This window comes from Drosophila eugracilis, unplaced genomic scaffold (genome assembly GCF_018153835.1).
Source record: "Drosophila eugracilis isolate 14026-0451.02 unplaced genomic scaffold, ASM1815383v1 contig_2147, whole genome shotgun sequence".
NCBI classification, from domain to species: domain Eukaryota; kingdom Metazoa; phylum Arthropoda; class Insecta; order Diptera; family Drosophilidae; genus Drosophila; species Drosophila eugracilis.
In genome coordinates, this window is record NW_024573030.1 from 2,801,556 (window position 1) to 2,826,039 (window position 24,484).

The window sequence follows — 24,484 nt, forward strand, 5'->3', positions numbered from 1 at the left end:
GGTTGTTGTTTTCCGTGTGTTTGAGTGTGTTTTGCGAAGAACTCAAGGACATGCCGTTTCTCACGGACTTAAAAAATGCTCACTCCTGGAAAAGGTTATGCAAATTTGGAGCATCAGATATATTCGGAAATACATTTGTATAGAAACATATAATGCATTGTACGATAGAATTCTCACAGAACAAAAATAATGTAAATTGGGTTTTATGTGGGTTACAGAAAAAGGAAGCCCCATTGATTGACTCACGCACTTGTGTTTCGAAACCATTAATCAATAGTCAAAAACGAGATGATGTCGGTTTCTTGAATTACCGAAAAATAGGGCAGAGTAAGGAAGGAAAAGAGACTTTTTGCTAAATACCAGAGTATGCCAATAAATCACATATGAGAGAGAGGCAGTTGCGGTTTTTCTCCACTTCGCTTCACTTGTCAGAAGCATCATTAATAATCCTTTACTTGCTTTATAGCCTACTTAACTGGCGGGAAAAGTGGAGAAATCTTTGTAACGAAAAACGGTGGGGAGTGGTGGATGGGTGAGGGGGGACATTTCAACAGAGAAAGGTAAATGATGCAAATAAACAAATGTCATATGCGCGTTGCGCATCTGCAGTGAAAAACCCTTTTTGTGAATTCTCCTCCTGTCAACCTCAAAAATGTCATTAGGCACAGGACGGACGTGCTCTCTCTATCCACGCTTAACTTTCTCCAAGAATCCTTTGCCGACTGTCACACATATGCTCAATTCGTGTAATTCGATTCAAGAAGGACTCGCATTTCTTGATTCGGAATTAATGCAAATTAATGATGCCCAAAAACTGTTTGCTTTTTTGCATGAGACTGTTGCAAATAGTTTTTTAATGACTGTTTCTTTTTAAATTCCCCTTTTTCCCATCACATACATTTTTCCTCAAATATTTTTTTTAAAGCCTAATTTAGTTGTAAAAAATGGTAAAGAAAACTTTGCTTAATCTACTATTCCCATAAAAACTACTCAATCCAATCTATGTTGAAACAGCTAATTAAAAAAACTCCACACATGCCTCGATATGTTTTTACTTAAAAATTAATAATCCACATGGAAACAAGAAATAAATATCTCGAGACAAGTACAATCGAAGCCAATGGCCACTTCACAAACCGAACAATGAAATCTGAGTTATTATGCAAGCCTTAAATAGGAATTAACAGAAGCCTAACATTTTTAAGTTAATACTAGAAATAAAAATTAACAAAAAAAAAAAACTGAAATGTGCGAATGTATCAAAGTCTGAGTGGTTTGAGTTATAGTTTTGAAGCTGACAATCAAGTTGGGCAAAGGGAAAAATGTCTGGGTTTTTTTTTTTGTAAGCTGAAACAATTTTAAGAAGCCCCATTAACCTCAATTAGTGACTTCGGCCACGAAAGAGATGCAAAACAATAGCAAACGCAAAACAAACCCAAAATTAACAATAAACAAAAAACTCCAACTAAAACTGCTAATTAAAATAATGTCAATAAAATTGTTGGTCATTATATGCCAGCCGAAAATTGCATCCGAATGCCGGTGACTTGGATTGCCAAACGCTGAGAGGGCCAAAAGTCGAACGAGAAAATAAAAAAAAAACACATAAACAGATATATAGTAGCAAAAAAAAAAAATAATTCAACACAATACACACAATACAGAAAAATAATCACAAGTTGGCCATAAAAGTCAAACTCAAAGTACAAAGCAAGCCATAAGCGAAAAATGAAAGATGAAAACAATAAGTCAAGGAGTCAACTTATTTATTCACACGCCAGGCCCAGCACAGTGAGTGCCATAAATGTAAGGTTTAGCACGGAAAGAACAACCATTTAAGTTCAAATAAGAAAAAATCAATCAAAGATGTTACAAAAACACCAATTTAAAACCAAGTTTAATTAATGAAAATCCAAAAATATAATATTCCTAACCACCTGAAACGCACTGTAAAAGTTCACCACATAAACTGAACAATCGAACGGGAAAATATTCCCACAAATTTCCTAAGTCTCGCTGTCTGCAAATGTGGCTGCTGCTACTGGCAAAGCTAATTATTAGTTAACTTGTATCTTTAAAGTACTAAGACTTTACTCGCAGTATTGCTTAATAGACCAGAACTCCCCTGCGTATTTTTTTGTTTCTTTAGTTTTGGTTTTTTCTTACATGCCCAGTAGTTAATAGTAATCTAAAGAAGTCCGTATACCTCTGAGATTCCCGCCAAAAGTCTGATGGCTCCATTGTCATAGCACATTTCCGTGAAGTTCGTCGCTTATAGTTATTTTGTATTGTCTCATGGATGCACAACCAAGACCATCGAATAATACAATTCATTGGCTTTCCCAGCCCTGTCAAATGCATGATTTTTCTCATGTATCTATTAGATACGTTTGGATTTCTGAATTTGTTCCCTTTTTTTTTGCGCACTGAGCGTGTCAATGCGTAGCAAACGACACAGTTTACTCTTCCATCGGCCACGCCCAACAAGTACTAAATTATATAGTGCATGTACTATATAGATATAACTATACATGCAGATAGTAAGTAATTTTCCAAGAAAGATTCTCCAACTGTGGGAAAGGAAATATAAAAGAGATACAGGTAGCTCTAAAGTTATGAAGGTGGGCTCTATAAAAATCTAACAGCTTGCAGAAAATTAAACACGAAATAAATTGGTGGGCGATCATCGCTTGAAATTCGAAAATTTGCATATTTTAAATTGATAGCAAGGACGTAGATACTTTTCTTTGCACAGTGGTGCAGGGGTTTTATAAAATGGGGTACAAAAACGATTAAGGAAATTTTAAGTCAAAATTATAATATATTGGCTTCATCTTCCTTATACCACGAGAAAAAAATATTTTTATATTATTTAACGGTGTAAAAACTCGTTCCTTATTTCAATGTCGGTTCTGAAAACAACAACAGCCTTTAAAACGCCTATTTTAGCCCACTGTTTAAAAGAAAAATCTTCGGGGGTTGCGACTGTTGTGCACACTCATAAAAAGGTCAGAAGTGGGTTGTAAAAATTAAACATTTGTGCAGTTGATGTTCCTGCAAAAACCGCCAATATCCATAATACGTTAGTCTATCAGCGATTGGTTTATATATATATATATATATAATTTAATGTTTCCAGTTTGTGTGGCATATGGAAGTCATAAATCTGCTTCGAAATGCTGATGATGAGCTATGCGTTTTCCATGCAAATCGCGAAACGAGGGGGGAAATGAGCAAGGCAACTCAGTTTAATTGAAATGCAAATGCTGGAGATTGCCAACTGGCGACTGGCCACCATTGTGCCCAGAAGATCACGCTTTCAAAAACAATTTGAAAAACCGAAACAAATCCAAAACACGATCAAATGCAAACGAAATCCGAGATCGCTGACGTCGGTTCTATGCACTATGTATCTATGTATATCTGCATCTTTTGTCCGCTAGCCAAGTTATCCAATAACTCAGCAATCCCAGCAACTATACAATTCACAAGTCCAAGTATCGGTGTCCATTGGACGTAATTAGAACGAAAAACTAAAAAAAAAAAGAAAAAAAAAATCCAACGGAAATTTGGTGTGCGACTGTGAAATGAATCTGACGGATTCTAATTCCAATTAAAGAAGCGCTCACCCAGGCGTTGAAGGATGTTAACCAACGCGTAATACGATCTCATCTATCAAAGACACTTGCGAAAAATAAATGTGCTGCATTTTATAACGATTATCAGTATAAATAATAAAAACATATAGATTTATATATACATTTTTATCATTTTTGGCTTAGTTATGACTAAATTACTGTCCTATTGCGGTAAAATGTTGGCAAAGAATGGTTTCACATTTCAATGCAGATCGATAGGCAATTGCACTGCAAGCTGAAAAACCATATAATTACAGATTTTTAACATTTACAATTTTATGCAGTGCAGCAGCCGCGTGATCATTTCAATCGAGAGCAACGTTGCCAATTTTCACGGCAATCGAAACTTGAGGCAGCTGGCAAACTCCTCATGGGCACTCTGACACCCTAGACTCTAAACGCGCCACCCTCCCCCCGTTTGATTATAATAATTTAAACCGAATAAGAAGAAACCAAACCGTACCGTAGAAAGCGTCTTTAACAAAGGACAAGAAAAAGAAAAATTGCTGCCTAGGAAGTGGAAATGGGATGGTTTTGAGAGCTCCGAACTGCGCCTGCAATATGCAAATTAGCACGAGTTGAATCGAAATCCTACAATACATGTGTATTGTAAAAATACACCCGGCTCTCCGGTGGGCACCCTTTCGAATTTTATATAATTTTTTTTTTAAGCGGACAAACCCTCGGATCGAAGGTGAGTCCAAAGTTCCGAGATTCAAGTGAGGCGAGTAATGAGTAAAGGTGTTTAATTGTCGACTGTCAGGATGAGGGCATTTTTTCTATATATTTTTCACAAAACAGTTCGAGAGAGAAAAACAGTTGCTTTATCAGAATTGAAGAAATAGTCCGGTAATGGCAGGATTTTGCATCAAAGGGGTCAATTGGTAAGGTAACAATTGGCAGCTTAACTGTTGTTGATAAATTACAAAAATAAATTAAATTACAAATAATACAAAAATCCCAACTTTCCTACGCACTTCAAGAGCATTTAAAAAATATAACTTTCTCTATTACACATAATCAACTTCTACATTAACTCATGCATTTCAATTTCACTCCACTGCTTGTTTTTTGGCCTGCGGCCGTGTAAACAACAATTGGCGAATTATTTATCTATTACGCAATTACGACGGCGCAACAATTACCGCCTGTTGCTCCTTTTTACCCCCTTTGGTGAAATTACCCAACCCTTTGGCATCCTTTTATGCTGGAAATTCGCACTGCTAAATTTGGTGTAATTTTTTTTTTGTTGCAGCTTTTCTGCTTTTGAAAACCACCAACAACAATGCAGGAGCAACAATGGTACTCACTGCTATTACCCCCTCGTCTTCAAGTCTAACCCCTCATCCAAGCCCTTTATTTTCAGGTTCACCCTTCTATTAACCACTTCTTTAACCCCCTTGCAATTGCAACACCTTTTCGTGTTCGCCACCCCCTCAAATTCATTGCCATTTCATTTTCACCATTCTCTCCTTTCAACTTATGTGTGCAATTATAGCTCATTTATCGCGAAACAATGCAAAATACAAAGACAGGTTATATAAACTTTTACTCACTAGTTAGTTAGTTAGTTTTCTAAAATAAAATATATAAAATATTTGCCTAGGTTTAGTTTTCACTTTAATATAACTATATCCTTAGTATTTAATTTTCAAAATATAAAGTACTTAATGAAATAAATTTACTAGTGACTTAAAAACTTACATCCCAAAACTTAAAATAAATATGTAATATACTTAACAGTTTATAAAGTATATTCTATAAAGAATGTGCTATATTTAATAAATATCTTAAGAATTGATGATATATTCGTATTTCTTTTAAAAATGTCTTTTAAGATAATTTTATTTTTCTCCTTCTGTATTTGTGTGTTATGCAATTTGCCATTCTATTATATTTTTTCGGTCAACAGGCAGCCGACGTCCTGCGGCGCTGCTAACGCCAGTAAAGGTTCTCTTGTAATTGCTGTCAATCTGCAGCATGGTTGTCGTTGCTGTTGCTTTGTTTTTTTTTTTTGGCAGCGAAAGGGAAAGCCACATTTTTTGGTTTTTTGTGAGATTTTTTATGTTTACGTCTAATTTACAGTAATTAACGCATTAAATCGGCGTGTGTGTGGGATTTTTTTTGGAGTATGTAGGTGTGTGTGCGAGTGACAGTATTTTGCATGCCCTTAAATCATTATAGACATGTTACGAATGAATATCACAAGTTAAAGTACATTAATCGAATAAAATATTTGTTGATCAAAAAGCTTACTTGATTATGTTATTAATCAAAAACATCTTAAATATTATTTTATAGTTTGATTTTTAAAATATTTTCAAAATTAATAATTTAAAATGGCCTAAGGGTAATAAAAAGTAAGAACGTATAAATGAATTTCATTTTTCTTAGGTAAGAAACACGCAAAAACTTGAAACAAATCAAATTTGCGACGCACAAACACATGCAACACATGTCGAATCAACCAACCAAAAACAACGCTAATATGACACTTTAACAGTTAGGCCAACACACACACACACACGCACACACAAAAACAGTCACACACAAGCACAACTAATAATAAAAAATCATAATTTCAATCAACGACAACAACAAAAATAACAATGAATGTGTTCCAAACGTATGTGAGAGATAGAGAGCCAAAGCATCATCGGCACCTGCATATCGCTCACTCCCTTGCACTCGTGCAATCGCATCGACGAAGTTGGCAGCGCAGTCGACGCAAAAGTAAGATTAAAACAAAATAATAAAAGTAAAGCAACAAAAACAACAAACAACAAAAAAATATCACTCAAAATTGTTTAAACCCAGAGAGAGCGCATGCGCGCATCGAAAAAGAGTGAGTGAGTGCCAAACTGAGTGCAAGAGCGAGGAGAATGAGTTTCTAGAGCGAGCGCGAATGTAAGGGTGTGAGTGCGTGCGAGCGAGAGCTAAAAAAGTAAACTTGAAGAAAAATCAAAGCCAAAAGCTGTTCGAAAAAAAGTAGGAAAAAAAAATTTAGAGACATTCAATGGCGTTTGGTGTAAGCGAGATAGAGCGATACTGTTGTTGATTCTCTCTTCCTTTCCAACTTTTGTCTTTCTTTGATATTTAACTATCGGAATTAACATTATTTTTACCTTAAAATAAAGTTATTACTAACTTAAAAATGATCAGAAATATTTATTTAATATATACCATTTTTCGTTTATTTTTTGTATTTATTTATTTTAACTATATATTTTAAAACAATTGGATTACTTCTAAGCTTTGGTTTAGTATAGTTCAACTATCCGCATTTTGTTTAATTGATTTGCTAAACCTATCTTAATACTCATATTATTTAAGATTTAGTCTACATATCTGATTTTGTTCCTTAGTTTTACTCCTTACAGGCATAAAATAGTTTACGGTTTTTTTAACTTAAAGTACAACATGCTTACTTATATCGTTTGACGTGTTGTTTCTATTTTGAAATAAAATTTTATAACTTAAACATTCATACATAATCTTAGTAAATTTTATTATCGACTTTTAATCCACAAATATTGAATTAAATCTCTTAAGATTGAACCTCCAATAATTGGCTTTATATTTAATTTATAGATGTTTTTTTTTCTGATTTTTAAAATCTTAAATTCAATAATACATATTTTATAGCAACTTCAATGTATACAAATTTCTAAAAATATTGTTATAAAAAAATGTAATAGAAGAAAGTGATCATAAATTTGATGAGTTACATGTATTAGTTTACTTTCCGCCATGAAGTGACATTTTCCTTGAAGATTTTGTCATTGATGTTCACTGTTTTCACTTTAACTGCACTTTTTAAATTTTAAACTTCACAAAAAAATATTAAATTTTAACTGATCACTGAATCATATTTAACTTTAAACTTTTATAAAACAATGATACTAAAATATCTTTATTTAAATGCACTTGGTTTCTTTTAAATTCCAAAACTCTTGTTGTTGTTTTTTATTTTTAAGACTTTTGTGAGAGTAACAGATTTCGGATGCTTTTCTGACGCTTTGCAGGTAGCAGCGACGTCAGCAGAGGCCAAACACATATAAAGACCCGACATGTGTGTGAGTTGTGTGTTGTCCATTGACGTTGTCGTCGTCTGCCTTTCTTTTTGCTCGCCAATCAAATGGGGCGGGGCTTAAAGCGTTTGCTTCGCTTTTTTCCTTCTTCGTTTTTTTGTATGTCTTTTGCCCTCTACCGGCCCCGTCGCGGTCTCGGTCGGCGTCTCTGTCGCTGAGACTGCTTCTCCGACTTTTTATGTGACACTTGTCTGGCTGTGTGTGGGTACATGTAAGTGTGTGCGATTTGGTTTTTATTATGCGAATTATCGAAAATTGAGAGCGACTGTCATTTGAGTGTTTTTTATTTTGGATCTGTTTGAATGAGTTTCCTGCGTTTGCAAGTTCGGCAGCGATAACGAGTTGGTTACCTTAAAAAATTATTTACAATTAAAAAATATATATATATATATATAAATATTTTTAGATTTTGTAGGACACAACGATAATATTTTAATTCAAATTTATGATTTTGTTTAATTAATTCGCTTTAAATATGTAAATAGTCATATTATTTTAGAATTACTTCAGATTTAAGGTTTTACTACTAAGTTTTACTTTTTACATGTACTATTATTTAAAGTTCACGATTTTTTAATTTGTATCTTTTTTTTTTAATTTTAAAGTTCATCACGCTTATATCGTTTGACAGGATTTTTTGATTTTGAAATACAATTTTAAAATTTAAATTACTCTTTGTAAGCGTTTATAGTTTTTTTTAGATTTATTGAATTTAATTATTTATGTTTTTGCTTAATTTAATAATTGCTAGATTTTTCAGAAGATAGTGATTTTTAGAAAATTCTACGACAATCTCAATTGATAATATATAATAAGCGTACTGATCACATTTGATTATAGAATGCTGTATTTGAACGATTGAAATAAATCGATTTTGAATTAAATTCTATCAAATTTTAATTTCTACAAAGTAAATAAACAAAAAAAGGTGTTAAATACTGAAATGCACTTACAAGAAACAATCGGAAGATTAGGAACATTATTTTTAGTCAATTGAAAATCCTTCATACGAACAAAATTTACTCAACCAGTTCGAAACTTTTCGAAAACGAGTTCGAACCCCTTGCATTCAGTGAGTGAACTTTTTGAGTTTTTTCTTCGCCTAGATTGTTAGTTGGAATTTCTTTGATTTTAATCTACTTGGAATTTTGCGAGTTGACGAAGACACTTGTTTTTGTAGGGATTTCATAAAGTTTATGGTTTACAATGTTTTTTTTTATTATATTTTTATAAATTTATTTATTTTAAATATTTTAAAAGAAATTTACTATCTTAATTCCTTTTTGTAACCATACATTATTAAGTTATTTATATAAAGTTTATAAATATAGTTTATAAAATTTATATATATTTTCTAAAATAAAAACGATTTGCTTTTGTAAGCAAATATTAAATTTTTTACAATCATATTTTTTGAACATATTGTTATTTATATAAATATAAGAATATTGTCACATTTTTTAAGATTTTTAACTAAAAATGTTTTTTTTTAAGTTTAAATTAATAATAATAATAAATTAATTTTTACCTATAATATATATACCTTTACTTATATAATATCTACTGCTATTTTAAAATACAAATACAAACTTTAATATACATTTTTAAAAAATATAAATATTTTAAAAATATCTGAAAAAAAAATTACCTCTGAAAAAAAAGAAAAAAAAAAAAAATATAAGCAAGATGAGATGAGTTCATTTTCGACGCCGACGGGGGAACCGAGCCTCGTCTCCGTGTAGGTGGCGATGCCCTTTCTCTCGGATCTCCCGGTTTACTCGGTATTTGCCAGCCGACGACTACGTCCCCGAGCATATTCAAACCCAACCAGATCCCCCCCACCCCACAACACAATTTAAACCATTTCCCCAACTATTTTCCTCTCAGACTGCTGCAACGCATCTGCGACTGCGACTTGAGTTCAGAGTCTCAGTTTAGGTGTAAGCCATAACCCCTTCGAAAATCCCAAGGCCCCTTTCAGCCACCCCGCTGCCATTTGGAAATCATGAGATAAAGGAGGAAAAATTAGGGGCGAAGAAAAGCAAAGGGGTGTGGCAAGGAGGTAGGCGCTTGCTATTGCATTTGGCGCTTCGATACAATTTAGAATTTTCTTTATGCGAAAATCCCGAAACGGGAAACTTAAATTCCAGGGGTGTAGGAAAAAATATAAATGTACAAAATATTTAAGGACTTAAGAGACCCACACATTTTTTATATTTACTGGAGCTTTTTGAAAAGCTAAAGAAAGGATATTTTCGGACTTAGAATAGCAACTTAAAGGACTTTATAATGGTAGACATGTATAAAGATACTCTTATCAAGGATAAATAGATTTAGCTTACTTATCCTGCTCAATAATAACTATTGGAATACAATTTTATGCACCTGTATATTATTAAAAATAAATAATTACAGGATTTGTCAAAGATTAAAGGCTTTTTCTTTGCCATTTGCTACTTGAAAAAATAAAATTATATATTTTTAATTTTTTTTTTAATTTTAGAAGTCCATATAACCGAACTAAATATTAAGTTTAGGTAAAAACCACCTTAAAAATTTAAAAAATCCCAACAGAAATCCCTCTGCTAGCGTCGCCGTTGCACTCAATTCCGCGCTCAATAAACAGCAACAACAAATACAATAAGGAACTAAAAGAGAGAGCCCTAGCTCTTTCCTTTTCCAATAAGAACGTCAATGTGTAAGTGAGAAGGCGCTACACCGAAAGTGCCTGTGAATGAATGAATTTCAATACATGCAACTGACATGCGGCGGCGCAGAAAAATGCTCAAAATAAAACAAATAAAAGTAAAAAAAAAAAAATTAAAGAAAAAAATGTAGTCTAGTGGAGGGGAGGAAAAAAGTGAGAAAATCAAAAAGCTATTGAAAGAAATCAAAAGCAAAGCAGGAAAATTGAGTGAGATATTCGTGGACAGAGAGTAAGCGAAAAAGAGAGAGGGCGCCAAAGAGAGATAGACAGAGTGATATGAGAGAAAGCGTTGAGTTAGTTCGTGAGTTTTTGTTTCGGGTTTTTTTTTTTGTCATTCTTGTTGCCTCTGCTGCGGCCGACGTCGCCGCCGGCGCTCGCCGCGGCAGAGGGTTGTCGGCGCTTCGTTAATGTTCGATTTGTTCAGTCATCAACAGCATTCGTGACTGGCAACGTCGTTTCGTTCGTCCGTCGCCGAAAGAAATATCGAGATTTTGGGATTTGAAAATTTGGATTCTGAAACTAACTACTGTCTCGTCCAAAAACAAAACAAACACAAATTTAAAAAAAAAAAAAACAAAACAAAGCAACGGCAGTTCTGTTAATGCATTCTTCTACTGCATTCTTCTTATTCTTCTTAATTGCCGCCGCGGCGCGTTTGTGTGTGCGTGTGTGTGCCCCCTCTCTTTCTATATTACTGTGTGTGTGTGTGTTTGCCAGCGTGTGTGTGTGCTGAAGAATCTAAACCCCCACCCCACCCACTCAATAATAATAAATACAAATTACAAGTAACAAAAATGTAACCAGAGCTCTTCCCTATAAACAAAACACACAGCAATCAAAGGACTAAGCGGACGCTTAAATACAACAGTTTATTATTTTTTTCAAGTGCATTTTTGTTTGCTAAAATATGTGCGCGTGTATAAGTGTCAAGTGTAAACAACAACAAAATCAAGAGCAACAACGACGACAGCAAACATGTGCAAAATAAGCCAAAGCCAAAAAGCTACAACAGCAACAGCAACAACATAATAATAATGGCTTGAAGAAGAAAAAAAAATCACACACACAACAGCAACAACAACAAACGAAAGGCAACAACAACTAATACGACAACTACAACAACATCAATTCTCCTTCTCAATAACAATACAACGCCTGACACAACAAAACAAAAAAAAATTAAAATTATTTTCGGAACTAAAAAATAAAAACGTAACCCAAATAATAATAATAATATTAGTATTGGCTTATTTATGAATTTTTTTGAGCACGTAACATAAAAAATATAACTTAAGGTGTTCTTGTGATGACTAAAAGAAATTAAACAAAATAATTAACTACAAAAAGGAACAGAGAACGATATTAAAAAATAATAATAATAATGCCAGGCCTTAAAAGCCACAAATTGGTACAATCCAAAAACTGAGAAATAACAATAACAAAATACTTTAAAGAACTACTGAGAATTAATTAAATTAACCCAAGAAAGCCCACGAATGCAGCCAACATTGCCACAAGCCGCTGGGACAGCCGATATGGATCTGACGGCTGTTCAATCAATCAACGATTGGTTTTTCAAAAAGGAGCAAATTTATTTATTGGCACAGTTTTGGCAACAGGTAAGAACAACTCTAGCAACACAGTGCTTCTAAAATCATTGTTTTGGTTTGTAACACATTTGTATCAACAGAATCAAGTTCTTTAAAGGCTGAAATTACACCTGCTTATTGTGGTTTCAAATTGTATTCTCTTGCCTTTTAAAATGTATTTGAATGAAGTAAATTTGATTCATAAAAATGTGTTTAAAATTAATAAAGCAAAATTGTTCGAATATTATTTTTGAAAAATAATAAATTTATATAATTATAAAGTTCAAAGTGGAATAAAGTTCATTCTCCAGGCAAGTTTCATGCAAATAGCATTTAAATGTACTGTCACAGTTCAGTGATATTTTGTTGCATTTTCTGGAAACTGACAACGATATAACCCTTGAGCGCCTATCAGCCCACTTTAACCCCCTACAGACCCCAAATATTATTTTTCCCTGCCAAACTGCTTAACTTAACTTAAGTTAACTAATTGAGTTTGCGTGTCTATGGCAAATGTGTGTCTATTGTGGCTGCCCCTTTATTGTTGCCTAATTTCTTGTTGTAAATTGATTTATTTATTTCTGATATTATTGATTTCTGAAAAAAAAAAAAATTTACACAAAACAAAGGGAAAAATGCAAAGTGCAACAAGCAGATAATGAGTTAGCAATTTATTGCTTGAATTACTTTTGTTATCTTAGTTATTTTCCTTTTCGTCGATTTGCCTCAGTGAACTAAAAATTTAAAGCCAGACAAGATCGGCCAGACAGGAGTTAGTGCAAGAAGGGGGCGTGGAAAATCGATGGGCGGAGACCAGACGGTACTGGGAATTTTCTTCTATTTTTTTCCTGGCCAAATGCCAGACTCCACAGAAAAAGGCGGCAAAATAACATTAGAAGGGGGGAAAAGACCTACAACTAGACCAGACATGGAAATTTAAACTCATATATTTTTTTTTTGAATATTTCTATATATAAAAATACTCTTTATATGGTTTGGCAAGTTAATTAGGTTGCGTCGACAGCCGGGTACATTTTTTAATTGGAGTTTCTTCTTCTATTGATCCTGAAAAGCAAAACGGAAAACTAACTAAACAGAAAAGAAGGAACAGCTCCCGGAAAATCAAGACATTTGCCGTCGGTGAATGGCGTTTTTTCCTCACCACACTTTACAAATATTTTTTCTCTATACGATATGGCGATGCAAACTGCGATCCCCAAAGCTATCCTATCAACTTTTTCTCAAGAACCAGAAGAAGTTAGGAAAAAAAAAACAGAAGACGCAAAACTCGTTGGGTTTATTATTAAAAGTGGTTTGTCAGGGGTTTGCAACGGATTTTATCAATGGAAAAAGGTTTCTTTATCATATTAAAATATTTTTTTACGTATTTTCGAGAATGAACAGATTTAAGTACTTACCTGCTGTTGGAATAGTTTTCTAACGATCTTCTGATGGCTTTTGAAAGCTTGGAGAACTCCCATTTCATGATCGATTGTAATCAATGAATCAATATTTGAAAGGTTTCATTAGATGTGTGAGCTCAAAACAAAATTAGAACTCAATCCAGCAATACCATTTACCTACGACGAAACAAAAGAAAACAAAAAAAGGTTATTCAACATATTTTAATTTGCTAACCAAAAATAGAAGTTTATTAAGTAAATTAAACAAACCCCAGACAGGCGTTTACAGCTGTCCAAATGAGTTGATGAAATACTTTTTCTTTCTTTTTTTTTTATAGTATTCCTCTTATTTATTTATTTACATTTCAAGAACAGAGAGCGCGCGAAAAAATTGACACAAATCGAAATTGAAAAGGCAACAATAAAAATGTGCTTGATTAACACAAAGTTTTGTCATTAAATATATAGAACGGTGCCACCGAAAGAAACGATTAATAAAAAATACACAAAAAAATAAGAAATAAGAAGAAAAAGCTGAACCCAAGAAGAACCAAAAGTTAAAAAAAAAAAAAAAAGCAAAATGAATTTCCGTAATGCAATCTATAAACTTGACCCATTAACATCGAACAGATTACTTTTTGTATATCTTCTACAATGTCCGTAAAACCCAACAAAAAAAAACTAGACGAAAGATGAGGTTCTTTGTCATTGATTTGTGCTGATCTAAACTATAACAAAAAATAAAAACAACAACGACAATACCAAACTAATTGCCAAATGCATTTGCTGACTTAAAAAAAAAAAGCAGAAATTAAAATGAAAAGATGAGAGAAAAGCGAGTTTGGGTTCCGTTTTAATCGAATTGAAAACCGGTTTATAGGGTAGTCACCACCACCACCATTGCCACCAAAACAGCACCATCACAGATGCAGATATGGATAATAATATAAAATATAAAAAAAAAACAAGCCCAGGGACAAGCATTGATAGTTTATAAAGTTTAATTTTCAATGATGGCGTTCTCTATCTATTCCCATTCGTAAAAGTCATTTGCATATGCCAAAAATGAGCAGCCAAGGGTTGTCCTTTAAGCCCTTTCAGAACAGAAATATATTCTGTTTCTTTTCCGAAAAGAGAACCATATTACCAGATAGAGTATACAAATAGATAGAGATCTGAGCGGCGTGTGTCGTATAATTTTTAGCTTTTTAAGTGCAATTTACTCGCTCTCCAGAAAAGAAGCTAGCTAATGAGACAAACAAAAAGTATATGTACATACATACATATATATATATATATATAAAAAAGGGGTTATATCAAGAATCACAGAATCAACCACCCACACACAAAAGAGATATATATACACATTCGGAAATATTTTTGTCGTTCAATCGTTCGATCGCTGGAAAGATATGTTAATATAATTAAATTAATTTGTCAGCACGGAAATTAAAACAGAAGCAGACCGAAATATACATTCGACATTCATACATCGTATCTATAAAAAAAAAAAAAAAAAAACCAACGAACGAATCGAAACGAATCGAAACGAAAACCGAACAATTAAAAGCTTGTGGGAGATGTTTGATCTAAACCCGAGGAACTCGAACTCGATCTCGATCGAAACTACCACGCAACTAATAATGAGAAATAAAAAATCATTTGGAAATTAATATTAAAAATTGAGTTCATGAACTATGTGTGTCTGTCTGCCTGTATTAATGTGTGTGCTTGATCAATTTTTATTATGAATATTTGCTGTTTCCCTCTCTTTCCGGTTTATGTCATTAATTATGAATAGCCATTAAAGCTAATTGAAGCCGATCGCATGGAGTGTCCTCAAGTAACTTGGGAACTAACCATCAAACGTACTATAATTAGCTGATTTTCAATCATTAAGGCATCCATCTAAAGCATTGACCTCAACTAACTACGCTCGAAGCCGTCTGAAATCAACAGAATTTTCTTTAGAAACTATGTGGGCAATATGAGTTGTTGTAGAATTTATTCATTTCACTAATTTTACAAGTCTTTAGTGCAGACGAAAAATTATTGCTTTTATTGTCCCTCGTATTGGTCTTTCAACCAGAAGAAGATGTAAACTCAGTTTGCTGCAATCAAATAAAGATGAAACTTAACACTAGCTATAAAGGTCGAAGGAAGTATCTACAGGTAAATAGCCATGCAGGCAAACAGCGACACTAATTGAACATAAATATCATAATTGCTAAATGCGCTTTGCGTGGTGTGCATCAATTGTCATTGCATCATTAATTCCGCATCTAGACAAACTGAACCAAACCAAAACGAACCAACCGAAGTCTTACAAAAGCTGCTGATGCCAAAAATGAAGAAGCGACTGGAATTGAAAAGATTCGACGTCTTTTGTGTACAACTTAATAACAACTAATTGTCTTTTTATATGCATGTATATTATATACATATAAACATCACAACAGAGGGATATAGGAGAGAAAAGCAAAACCAAAAACGATTGTGGCGCGGAAAAAACGGGGAAAGGATGGTAAACCTGTGTTGAAAATTTTTGTCTTTGTTTTCTTTGATTTTTTTTTCTTTCGTTTTTTTTAGAGATCTTGCTCTGATGCTTCTTTCATCTTTCAGTTGTCAGTAATTTGTGCAGCTCAATATATCAGTCGATATCTTATGAGTTTTTAATTTCAGGTTTCTCATGTGTGTGTCTCTCCATCAATTTGATTTCCTCCGACGGCGAGTTTTTCTTTTTCTCGCTTGAAAAGGATAAATCGTTAAAAACGAAAGAGGCAAAAAAAAAAATTACAAAAAAAAAATCCTCTGATGTTGAGGATATTGAATAAAATATCATTTTGTGCACGCCCCCCATTTTTTTTTTTTGGAAAAGAAAACGAAGAGGATGAGAATATATATGCAACAGAACCAAACCTAACAAACTGATGATGATGAGTTTTGTTTTTGAGCTTCGCCTCTCGAGATTTCCTTGGTATTGGCAACATTTTTTGTGATCGATACGATGAATGCAAAAAAAAAAAACCATATGTGAAAGAAAAAATAAAATAAAGTCCCGTCAAGTCGCACAGAATCGTCTTCTGAAATGTTGGTTTCTTGAGTAATGACCAACGCCCGAGGAGTGCACATTAAAAAGGAATCATCATTATTGGCAGGGAGATCAAGGATTTTATTGGCGAAACTCACTCCATTAAAGAAAAAAAAAATTCCTTAATCTTTAGTCTTACATTTTTTTTGTTCTTATTTTTGAACAGAATTTTTGCTAACATTATTACAGAGTTGTCCTCGTGGCGCTTTTCATATGTTTATACAATTTTTTTATTGATGCTTTAATTAAGTTGTTGGTTTTTCCGCGCCTAACACGCCCACGCCAGACATAGATCCCTTGCTTCCCGGCGCCCCATATGTATATATAAGTGTATGCATTTTGCCGTCTGCCTCGCTCTCTATTGGTTTTTTTTTTTTTTTTTGTATTATTTTTGGCACGACATGAAAATTAGTTTAGATTTTAATTCGCTTTGACTTTTGAGTGCTTGTTACGATTTGCAATCCATTGCTCCCCTGCTGACACACCCCCTTTTTGTTGCCAACGCCACTGTTTTCTATATGCACAAGGCAGTTTTTATGTTTAATTTGATGTTATTGAAATATTTGATGTGGCATAACTCTTTGGCTGGTTAGTTTAGGGCCCCCATCTTTTAAAATTTGGAATGTAGAATCAAGTATATTTATTTTTCATCGGAATCGCCAAACGCTCGATAGAGCTTTATAGTTGCACAAATAACGGCAGCTTGGCGAATTGTTTATATAATTAATTATGTGAAATTTTCCCCACAAGATCCATATCGTTTTGCGGTTTTTGCACTGCGGTGTGTGCTTGTATATGTGTTTGTATGATTTGCTGATTGTTTTCATAGGGAATAAGCCTTGAAATATAGTTATGTAGAGTCAGAACTCATTGGAATTTTCGGGTAATTTTTATTTGCGATAAGATTCAGGGTTATTTCTAAGTAAAAACTTACTTAAAACACAAGGTTTTCACATTTAAAATAATCATGTGCTCGTTGAGCAATCTTCTTGCGAAGTTAGGAATAAAAATTAAATGACGTAAAACTGTACCATGTACACCCAACTTACAAAGACTTTTTGTAATTTAAATAGATCTTTTGCTAAGATTTTATATGAAAATTTCATAATTTTATGGTATTTCAAGGTAATAAGGAAACGGAAGTAATCAGGAAAGTAATCAAATGATCTTTTAAAGATTGTACTTTTTCAATGGTTAACCTAATTAAATTAATTTTCTTTGACTGTACTTGATCATTCAGCCGGCTTTGTGTTTTTTTTTTTTTTCATAGATATTTCGTGTGATTTGCGTGATACAATCCCTTAGCTTGCCAGGACATAATCCCACGAGAAGAACTCGTTTGTAGTTTGGATCTTGTCATCGTTCGATTAATTCTCTTTCCGTTGAGAACTGTCTTTGGAGGGTTTCCTCATCTGCTGTTTGACCCTTTCACATGGGTGGTTGCTCTTTTACTCCGTAAGAAGGGTTGATGATGGTCCTGGGGTTGGATTGGCTTCGGTTTTGTCGACCTGGGCCTGGGCCAGTTTGTCAATTGTCGGGCCTGTTTTGCTATAATTTATCAGTTGGTATGCAAATGAGTTTGATTTATTCAATGAGCCGAGCAGAATTCCAATTTTTAAACTCGAGAGAAAAAATATCAAACGAAATTATATATTCCATTCTCTGTTTTTTTTATGGACAGCTGTGTTTAAATTATCTTTTTTTTTAGATATTTTTCCAATTTTTTTATATTTGCAATTTTACTAGCTATGCCTGCAGCATTTCACAGAGTTGTGCCTTATTGCAGGGCAACAGACGTAAAAAAAAAGAGGGATAGAGGGGAGAATATATATATATATATATATATCAGTGGCACATACAGCATATGAATATTGAGGGTTTGTAAAGAGGGGGGGTCCTGAGGGGATCAGATCCAAATTCCGATCCCGATCCCCGAGTAAAATAAAAACACATTTATGAATTTTATCCGGGAGCCTGTGCCCCACTCAATCATAAACCATTGGCAGGCGTAAATCAAATCAAGTAGCAACGGTTGCAGTTGCACATGGAAATGGAAGTGGAGTTCCTGCTGCTGCATGTTGCACGCACACCAGCAACAGAAAGACAATGATTAAGTAGGCAAAATACTCTTTATTTCCCTCTTCTTCGTTTTTTTTTTTTCGTCAGATCTTCAGTCCTCCAGTCTTTAGTTTTTTTCGAGCTACCCTTTGCCGGTTTTCCTTTTTTTTATGTTTTTAATTATTGCTGTACGGTGGCCGACAAAAGTCTGCGGCCAAACAGTGACAAACAATGCGCACATGTTGGCTTTCCTTTTCTAAATTTAGATTCCCCTACTTTGTTTGGTTCCATATTAAATGGATTTCCCTATTGATCTATGGTTTTTTTCTTACTGTGTGATACAGCTAACCATATCGTTTTCATCTTTCGCTTGAAAGGCAACTTCAACGATTAACAGAACTCAAGAACTTTGGTGGCCATAACTCGAATAACTCAAGAGTTCGATTTACAGATCTCTGGATTTCGATATGCTGGTGGTTACACATCGTATATGTACATACGCCTACATGCAAGTCGAAGAAAATTCTCATCTAGCTAACGATTTTTCACACACAACTATGTTAAGTAATGTGTGTATTTCAAAGCTTCTACTGCATTCAATTTGAAAAAAAAAACGACCCCTCATCATCCACAGATAGATTCCTACTTCTGCTGACGCGGCTTTTTCAAGTTCTAGCTCTTTGTATGGATCATCTTCTGTTGTTGTGCCCAAATAATGCTTAAATATATAAATTATTATATAGATCAGCTGCAAATGTACAGCAGCAAAGATTCGAGAAGACACTGGGAGAAAAATGTTGTATTTAATATTTTTTAGTAAACTATGAAAAATCTTGTATTAAAATTTAACTATAATGTAAATTATGTCCTAAGATTTGATACAAGTTTTCTAAATCATTTTCCAAAGTTTTGTCTTTTTCATTTCAAAATAATAAGCCAACTGAGTGATATTTTTTCTCAGAGACAGCTACTTGAGATATTTATTGGTGCTTGTATTTTACTAAATACTTTGGCTGTTTAGATATACAGACACACACAACTGGCAGTCAGCGATCAATGAGATCAATCGTGCTTCAATTTTTTTTCTTTTGAAAGAGATTTGGTTTTGCTGCTGCTTTTTTTTTTGTCAGCGGAAATCTTTTGTGGTACTCTATACTCCTATATACTGAGATGTAGCCTCAAGTGCCTGCTTGTTGTTGTATTATTAGCTATTTCTGTTTTTTTTTTTTTTTTTTTTTTTTTTTTTGCTTGGTGGAAATGGGGGTGTCAGTCTCCAACAAGTGGCAGTTGAACGGTCGCTAAGTAGCTCAGATAATGGCATATCGTAATGCCCTACACAAACAAGAAGAAGCAAAAAACATATAGACAACACCCTCGCCCTCGTATAATTGAGTGTCAATTATAAACACACACACACACACACATGAGCCATGGGGCTCTTCAGTTTTTGGTGTTACTCGATGTCAGCTGTTGAAAATATTAGAAAAAATTATGGACGTAAACATTATGCATTTCATTGATGGTTTCCTTTCTTTTTTTTCTTTTTTTTTTGAGAAAATATGTGAGGGCGTGGAAATACAGTTTTTTAATGTGCGGGAACAAAAATAAAAGAAAAACATCATCATTTATTAATTTATGGGTCTGCGCTAGCCTAGGAAAGTATATGTGGTGTTGTGCTTGTGAAAATTCTATGGCAAAATGTATCAAGTCTACAAAAGGACTGCTTCTACTTTTTAGCAAATTGATGATCTCAGTCAAGTTTTCATCTGCATCTGCAGCAACTCAACTCCTATGGATCTCAAAAATAGGGGGGAAAAAGAAAGAAATTCTCGAAAGAACAAGGAAACACAATTTCTATACATTTATAGACATGCATAAAATCAAATTGCACTTTTTGGCAGGCATCGTCACTGGGGAAGAGGCTAATAAAAAATTTTCGCTGCTGCCATATCGAACGACATAAAAACTGATCGACAACGACAAATATAACTCGGTGCGTTTTCGTTTTTGTTTTGAAGTACCCGTTAATACGCGGGGTGTATTGTTTTGGTAGAGTTATTTGTAACGCTACTGTGATCTTAAGATTTTTAAAAGGTAAGTTTAAGAAATTGGTATCTTTTAAGTTAATGTATTATTATTATAAGCCCGTATACCAAAATTCATAAACATCGATCGATTTATAAGCAAGTTGAATTTATTTATTTAGTTAGATGACACCTTAGTGGTATGCAACATATCACCCAAGTACAAGGTATTTCTTGGTCACTATATTCTACTATACTGCGCTTTTTTTTTTGGGTGGCATGAAAAAATAATGCCCAGAGAACCAATGCCGTTGGTTGTCTTTTCTGGGATCGAAATCAGAATCGGGACTGGGAACTGTGACTACTGGGGCCTGGTCTCTGCTGTTGTTGTAAATTTTAATGATCTGTCATTTCGATTTATTTTATTTTCAACCGAAAACCCCGAAAGAGAGAGAAACAGATACAGATACGTCGAATGGCTAACAGAGAGACAAAAGCGAACTGTCTGACTGATCGGACGGCGTTCGCAGAGCGCACGTCAGCTGCATATTAAATTAAAAGGTAATATATTGTACTAAATTTATATATATATATATACATATATATATATATATCTCGTGCGCGCTCTTCCTCTTTGTTGTTCATGTGACATGACGAAGTGATCTGCTCCGGTCTCGACTCGACTTCGATAAAAATATCCACACATCGATAGAATTTGAATTTGACTTTTCTATGTTCAGTTCAGTTGAGTTTGGGTTTCAGTTCTTGTTTTTTTTTTTCAGGGCCCCCTTCATCACCCTTCCCACAATTTGGCATAGTTTTCGTGGCCCATTGTTGGGGATCTAATTCTTGCCGCCGTATATTTGATTCGATGGGAACTAGAGCGCATTGCATGCTTTGTTCTGGTGTCTCTTCTAGTTCACATGTCGCTACATTATGATTTTTTTTTTTTGGTTTTTTTTTTGTATATTTTCCTTTAATTTATTTGTTTTCTTGTTTCACAATATTTCGATCGGGCCAGGCAAATAAATTTTCAACTAGAATATACGAATAATTTTACTAGACTTTAGAAAAAAGACAACCCGACAATTTATTGAAAATCCAAGAGCCAGACAAAAAAACAAAATAAAACAAAGTTTGCCATTAAATTTTATAACTTTTCCTGCCGCTACTCATATATATATATATATAGATATATATGTATATATAGGTAATTATATAGATATAGAGAAATATATATAGATATATATATAGATACTACCTATATGCTATAGTCTAGAATATCAGTTGTGACAATTTATGGTGATTGCCAATACTTTGCATGTGTGGGCGGTGGCCCATTGTTATGTTTTGGGGATTAGTTTGCCACTGTTAATTTGTTAAAATTTATTTCAAATGGTTTCTATTTCTTGTTTCGTTTTCTTACCCCACCACTTACCACCACCGCTGATTTGTATGGTGCTGGGCTTTATGGTGTGTGCCCATGATAGTTTTGCTCATTTGGCTGGGCTTATTTGGTATCAGGGCATCATAAATATTTAAGAGGTCATAAAAGCGAGGGCAGGACCGTGTCCCCGTCCTTATAATTGGCAAGAACTGATAAGCACACATATTTATATTCCCTTTAATTATGATATTATATTATGGGCCAAAAGTTTTCCCATCGCTTAATTGCCAAACATTTTTGGCATCCGTCGGCTGGAGGGATTTCTGTTAAATTTCTATTGAATACTCTAGTGTTGAGTGTGTTGTTTTTCTTTTATTTATTTTTTTTTTTCGGTAGTTCAAGTAAACCGTTTATGAAGTCATAATTTCTGGCGTATCATGCTCTTGGCCCAGATCGGTGGCTTATGATAAGCCCTGCTTCCATAAAATCAACGAAAACAACGAGGGTCAAACTGATGAATCTTAAGTGGCCTGTGTCGAAGGGTCTCGAGTGTTTAATTTGATTTCGTTTGAATCTATGTCGGCAGCAATGTTTGCTTTGGTTTAGTTTTTTTTAAGTATGGCCAAAGTTGCAACCAATGCTAACTTTAATGACAGTGTGGCCAGGCGTCAGTATCATTAATCTACAATTGTATTCACAAGCACACACACACACAACTATAGGGTGTTAGAGAGTATTAACTGCTTTGGCTTGTGCTTCGGTGACAGCCAAAACTATGCCAAAAACTTTCAAGGACACATGCAATGCACGCAGCAGCAACAACAAAACATTGTGTGGTGGGTGTGTGACCGGAGGCGGAGGAATCATGCGTTTGCGGCATTTTCCTAGACGCGCACATGCAGTCATACCACCCATCTTACTCCCACTCACAAACTCTCCGTCTGTCTGTGTCTCTCTCTGTCGCCACCGCAAAACGTGCGTAATTAAAAGTGTTAGAGTGTGCGTTAGTGAGATGTGTGTGTGTGTGCTTTCAGCAAAAATTTTGAATTAACAAGTCTTTTAGCAAACAGTCGCAATACTATAAGTTGCATTAACTTAACCAAATTCTAAATAATTCGTTTTTTTTTATATTTTAGTCTGAGGCTTTTCAAAATTACGCGTGACCAGCTTTTTGGGATAATCAAAGTTTTCAGTCCCCTAAAGTTAAAGTTTGAAAAAATCTATAAATTTTTAAATATAAAGTAGTATGAAGTGCAAAATCTTATGTTAAATGTCTAAATGCTATCTATCTCTGTGTATCCATTTCTTCAGTCTTAAGCTGTTGCTTGCTTTAAAGTCGTCTCGCCTGTTTAGGCATAGGCTCAACAACTCTCTAACACACACATAGCTCTATATATATACATATACATATACTATGTATAAATGAATATATGAAGCTCAAGGACGTGGTCTAAGTTTAAGACAGCACAAAAAAATATATTTACAAACAAACAACAGCACTAATACTAAGCCAAAAGTGCCTTGTCTTTCTCTGGCTTTGAAACCCCCTTAAATACACACACACACACTACTTCACTTCTTCCTGTTTTCTACCCCCTTTTTTGACGTCTTCATCTTTTTGCTCGGATCTTTTGCTACTAATTTTGCTACTTTGCCTGCCAGCAGAATAAAAGGAAGGGGCTAGTCGGAGTGAAAGAGAGAGGACTTGGCGTTTAATTTACTTCAGAGCGCCTTACACTAGGCAAGGTTTCCTATTTTTTTTTCAGAATGAGGGTGTTTCTAGTAGTAGTAGTAGTCTTGGTAGTAGTAGGGACTATACCGGGGTTTTCCTTTAAATTTAATTTATTTTGCTAGTTTTTCGCCGAGCCAGCTGACGACGTCGTTGTCGGCTTGCTTAGAATTTTCGGTATTGTTTTGTTGTCTGAGGTTAGTTTTCACTGCCGACGTAGTCGTCGCAGTCGTCGTCGTCGTCATCGTCATCATCGTCATCATCATCATCATCATCGCCATCGTCCTCATCATCATCGTTGCCTCTTGGCACATTTTCCGTCTTTTCCCGTCTGCTATATCTATGTATATATGTGTGTTTGTGCTAGCGAGTGTTTGTGCCATTTACTGTTGGATTTAATTAGAACTTTTCACTCTTTTTTGGGGTGGCAACAGTTGGGCGGCTTTAAGCCAATAACTCCAGCTCAAGGCCCAATTAAATCGCATTGAAATTAAAACCAAAGTCGCGACAGACATGACACAAAAAAAAAACAATATAAGACACAAAAATACTCTTCCCTTCAAATTAGTAATATTAGGTCCCCGACATTCTAACCCAATTTATTCGTTTAAGATTACACATTTTTATAAACAGCCCCTTTTATTTTATTTTATTTTTTTTTCAGGTATGTGTACATTGACGAATCATTTGACTTTATACTAAAAAAATTTTTAAGTAAGTACAAATATTTCATGAAATTAACAGCAGGAAATGAATCAGAGATAAAG

The 24,484-nt window shown here is 34.2% G+C and overlaps 1 protein-coding gene across 2 annotated transcripts in view; it reads left to right on the forward strand.

The window, feature by feature from the left end:
- Positions 1 to 10,840: 10,840 nt before the first annotated feature.
- LOC108104949 (homeobox protein cut) overlaps positions 10,841 to 24,484 on the forward strand; it is a 68,536-nt gene continuing 54,892 nt past the window's right edge. For both annotated transcript variants that reach the window (XM_017211315.2, XM_017211314.2), the window contains exon 1: positions 10,841 to 12,055. In XM_017211315.2, the coding sequence (XP_017066804.1) occupies positions 11,933 to 12,055 (123 nt within the window). In that variant the 5' untranslated portion in view covers positions 10,841 to 11,932. The remainder of the gene's footprint in view (positions 12,056 to 24,484) is intronic.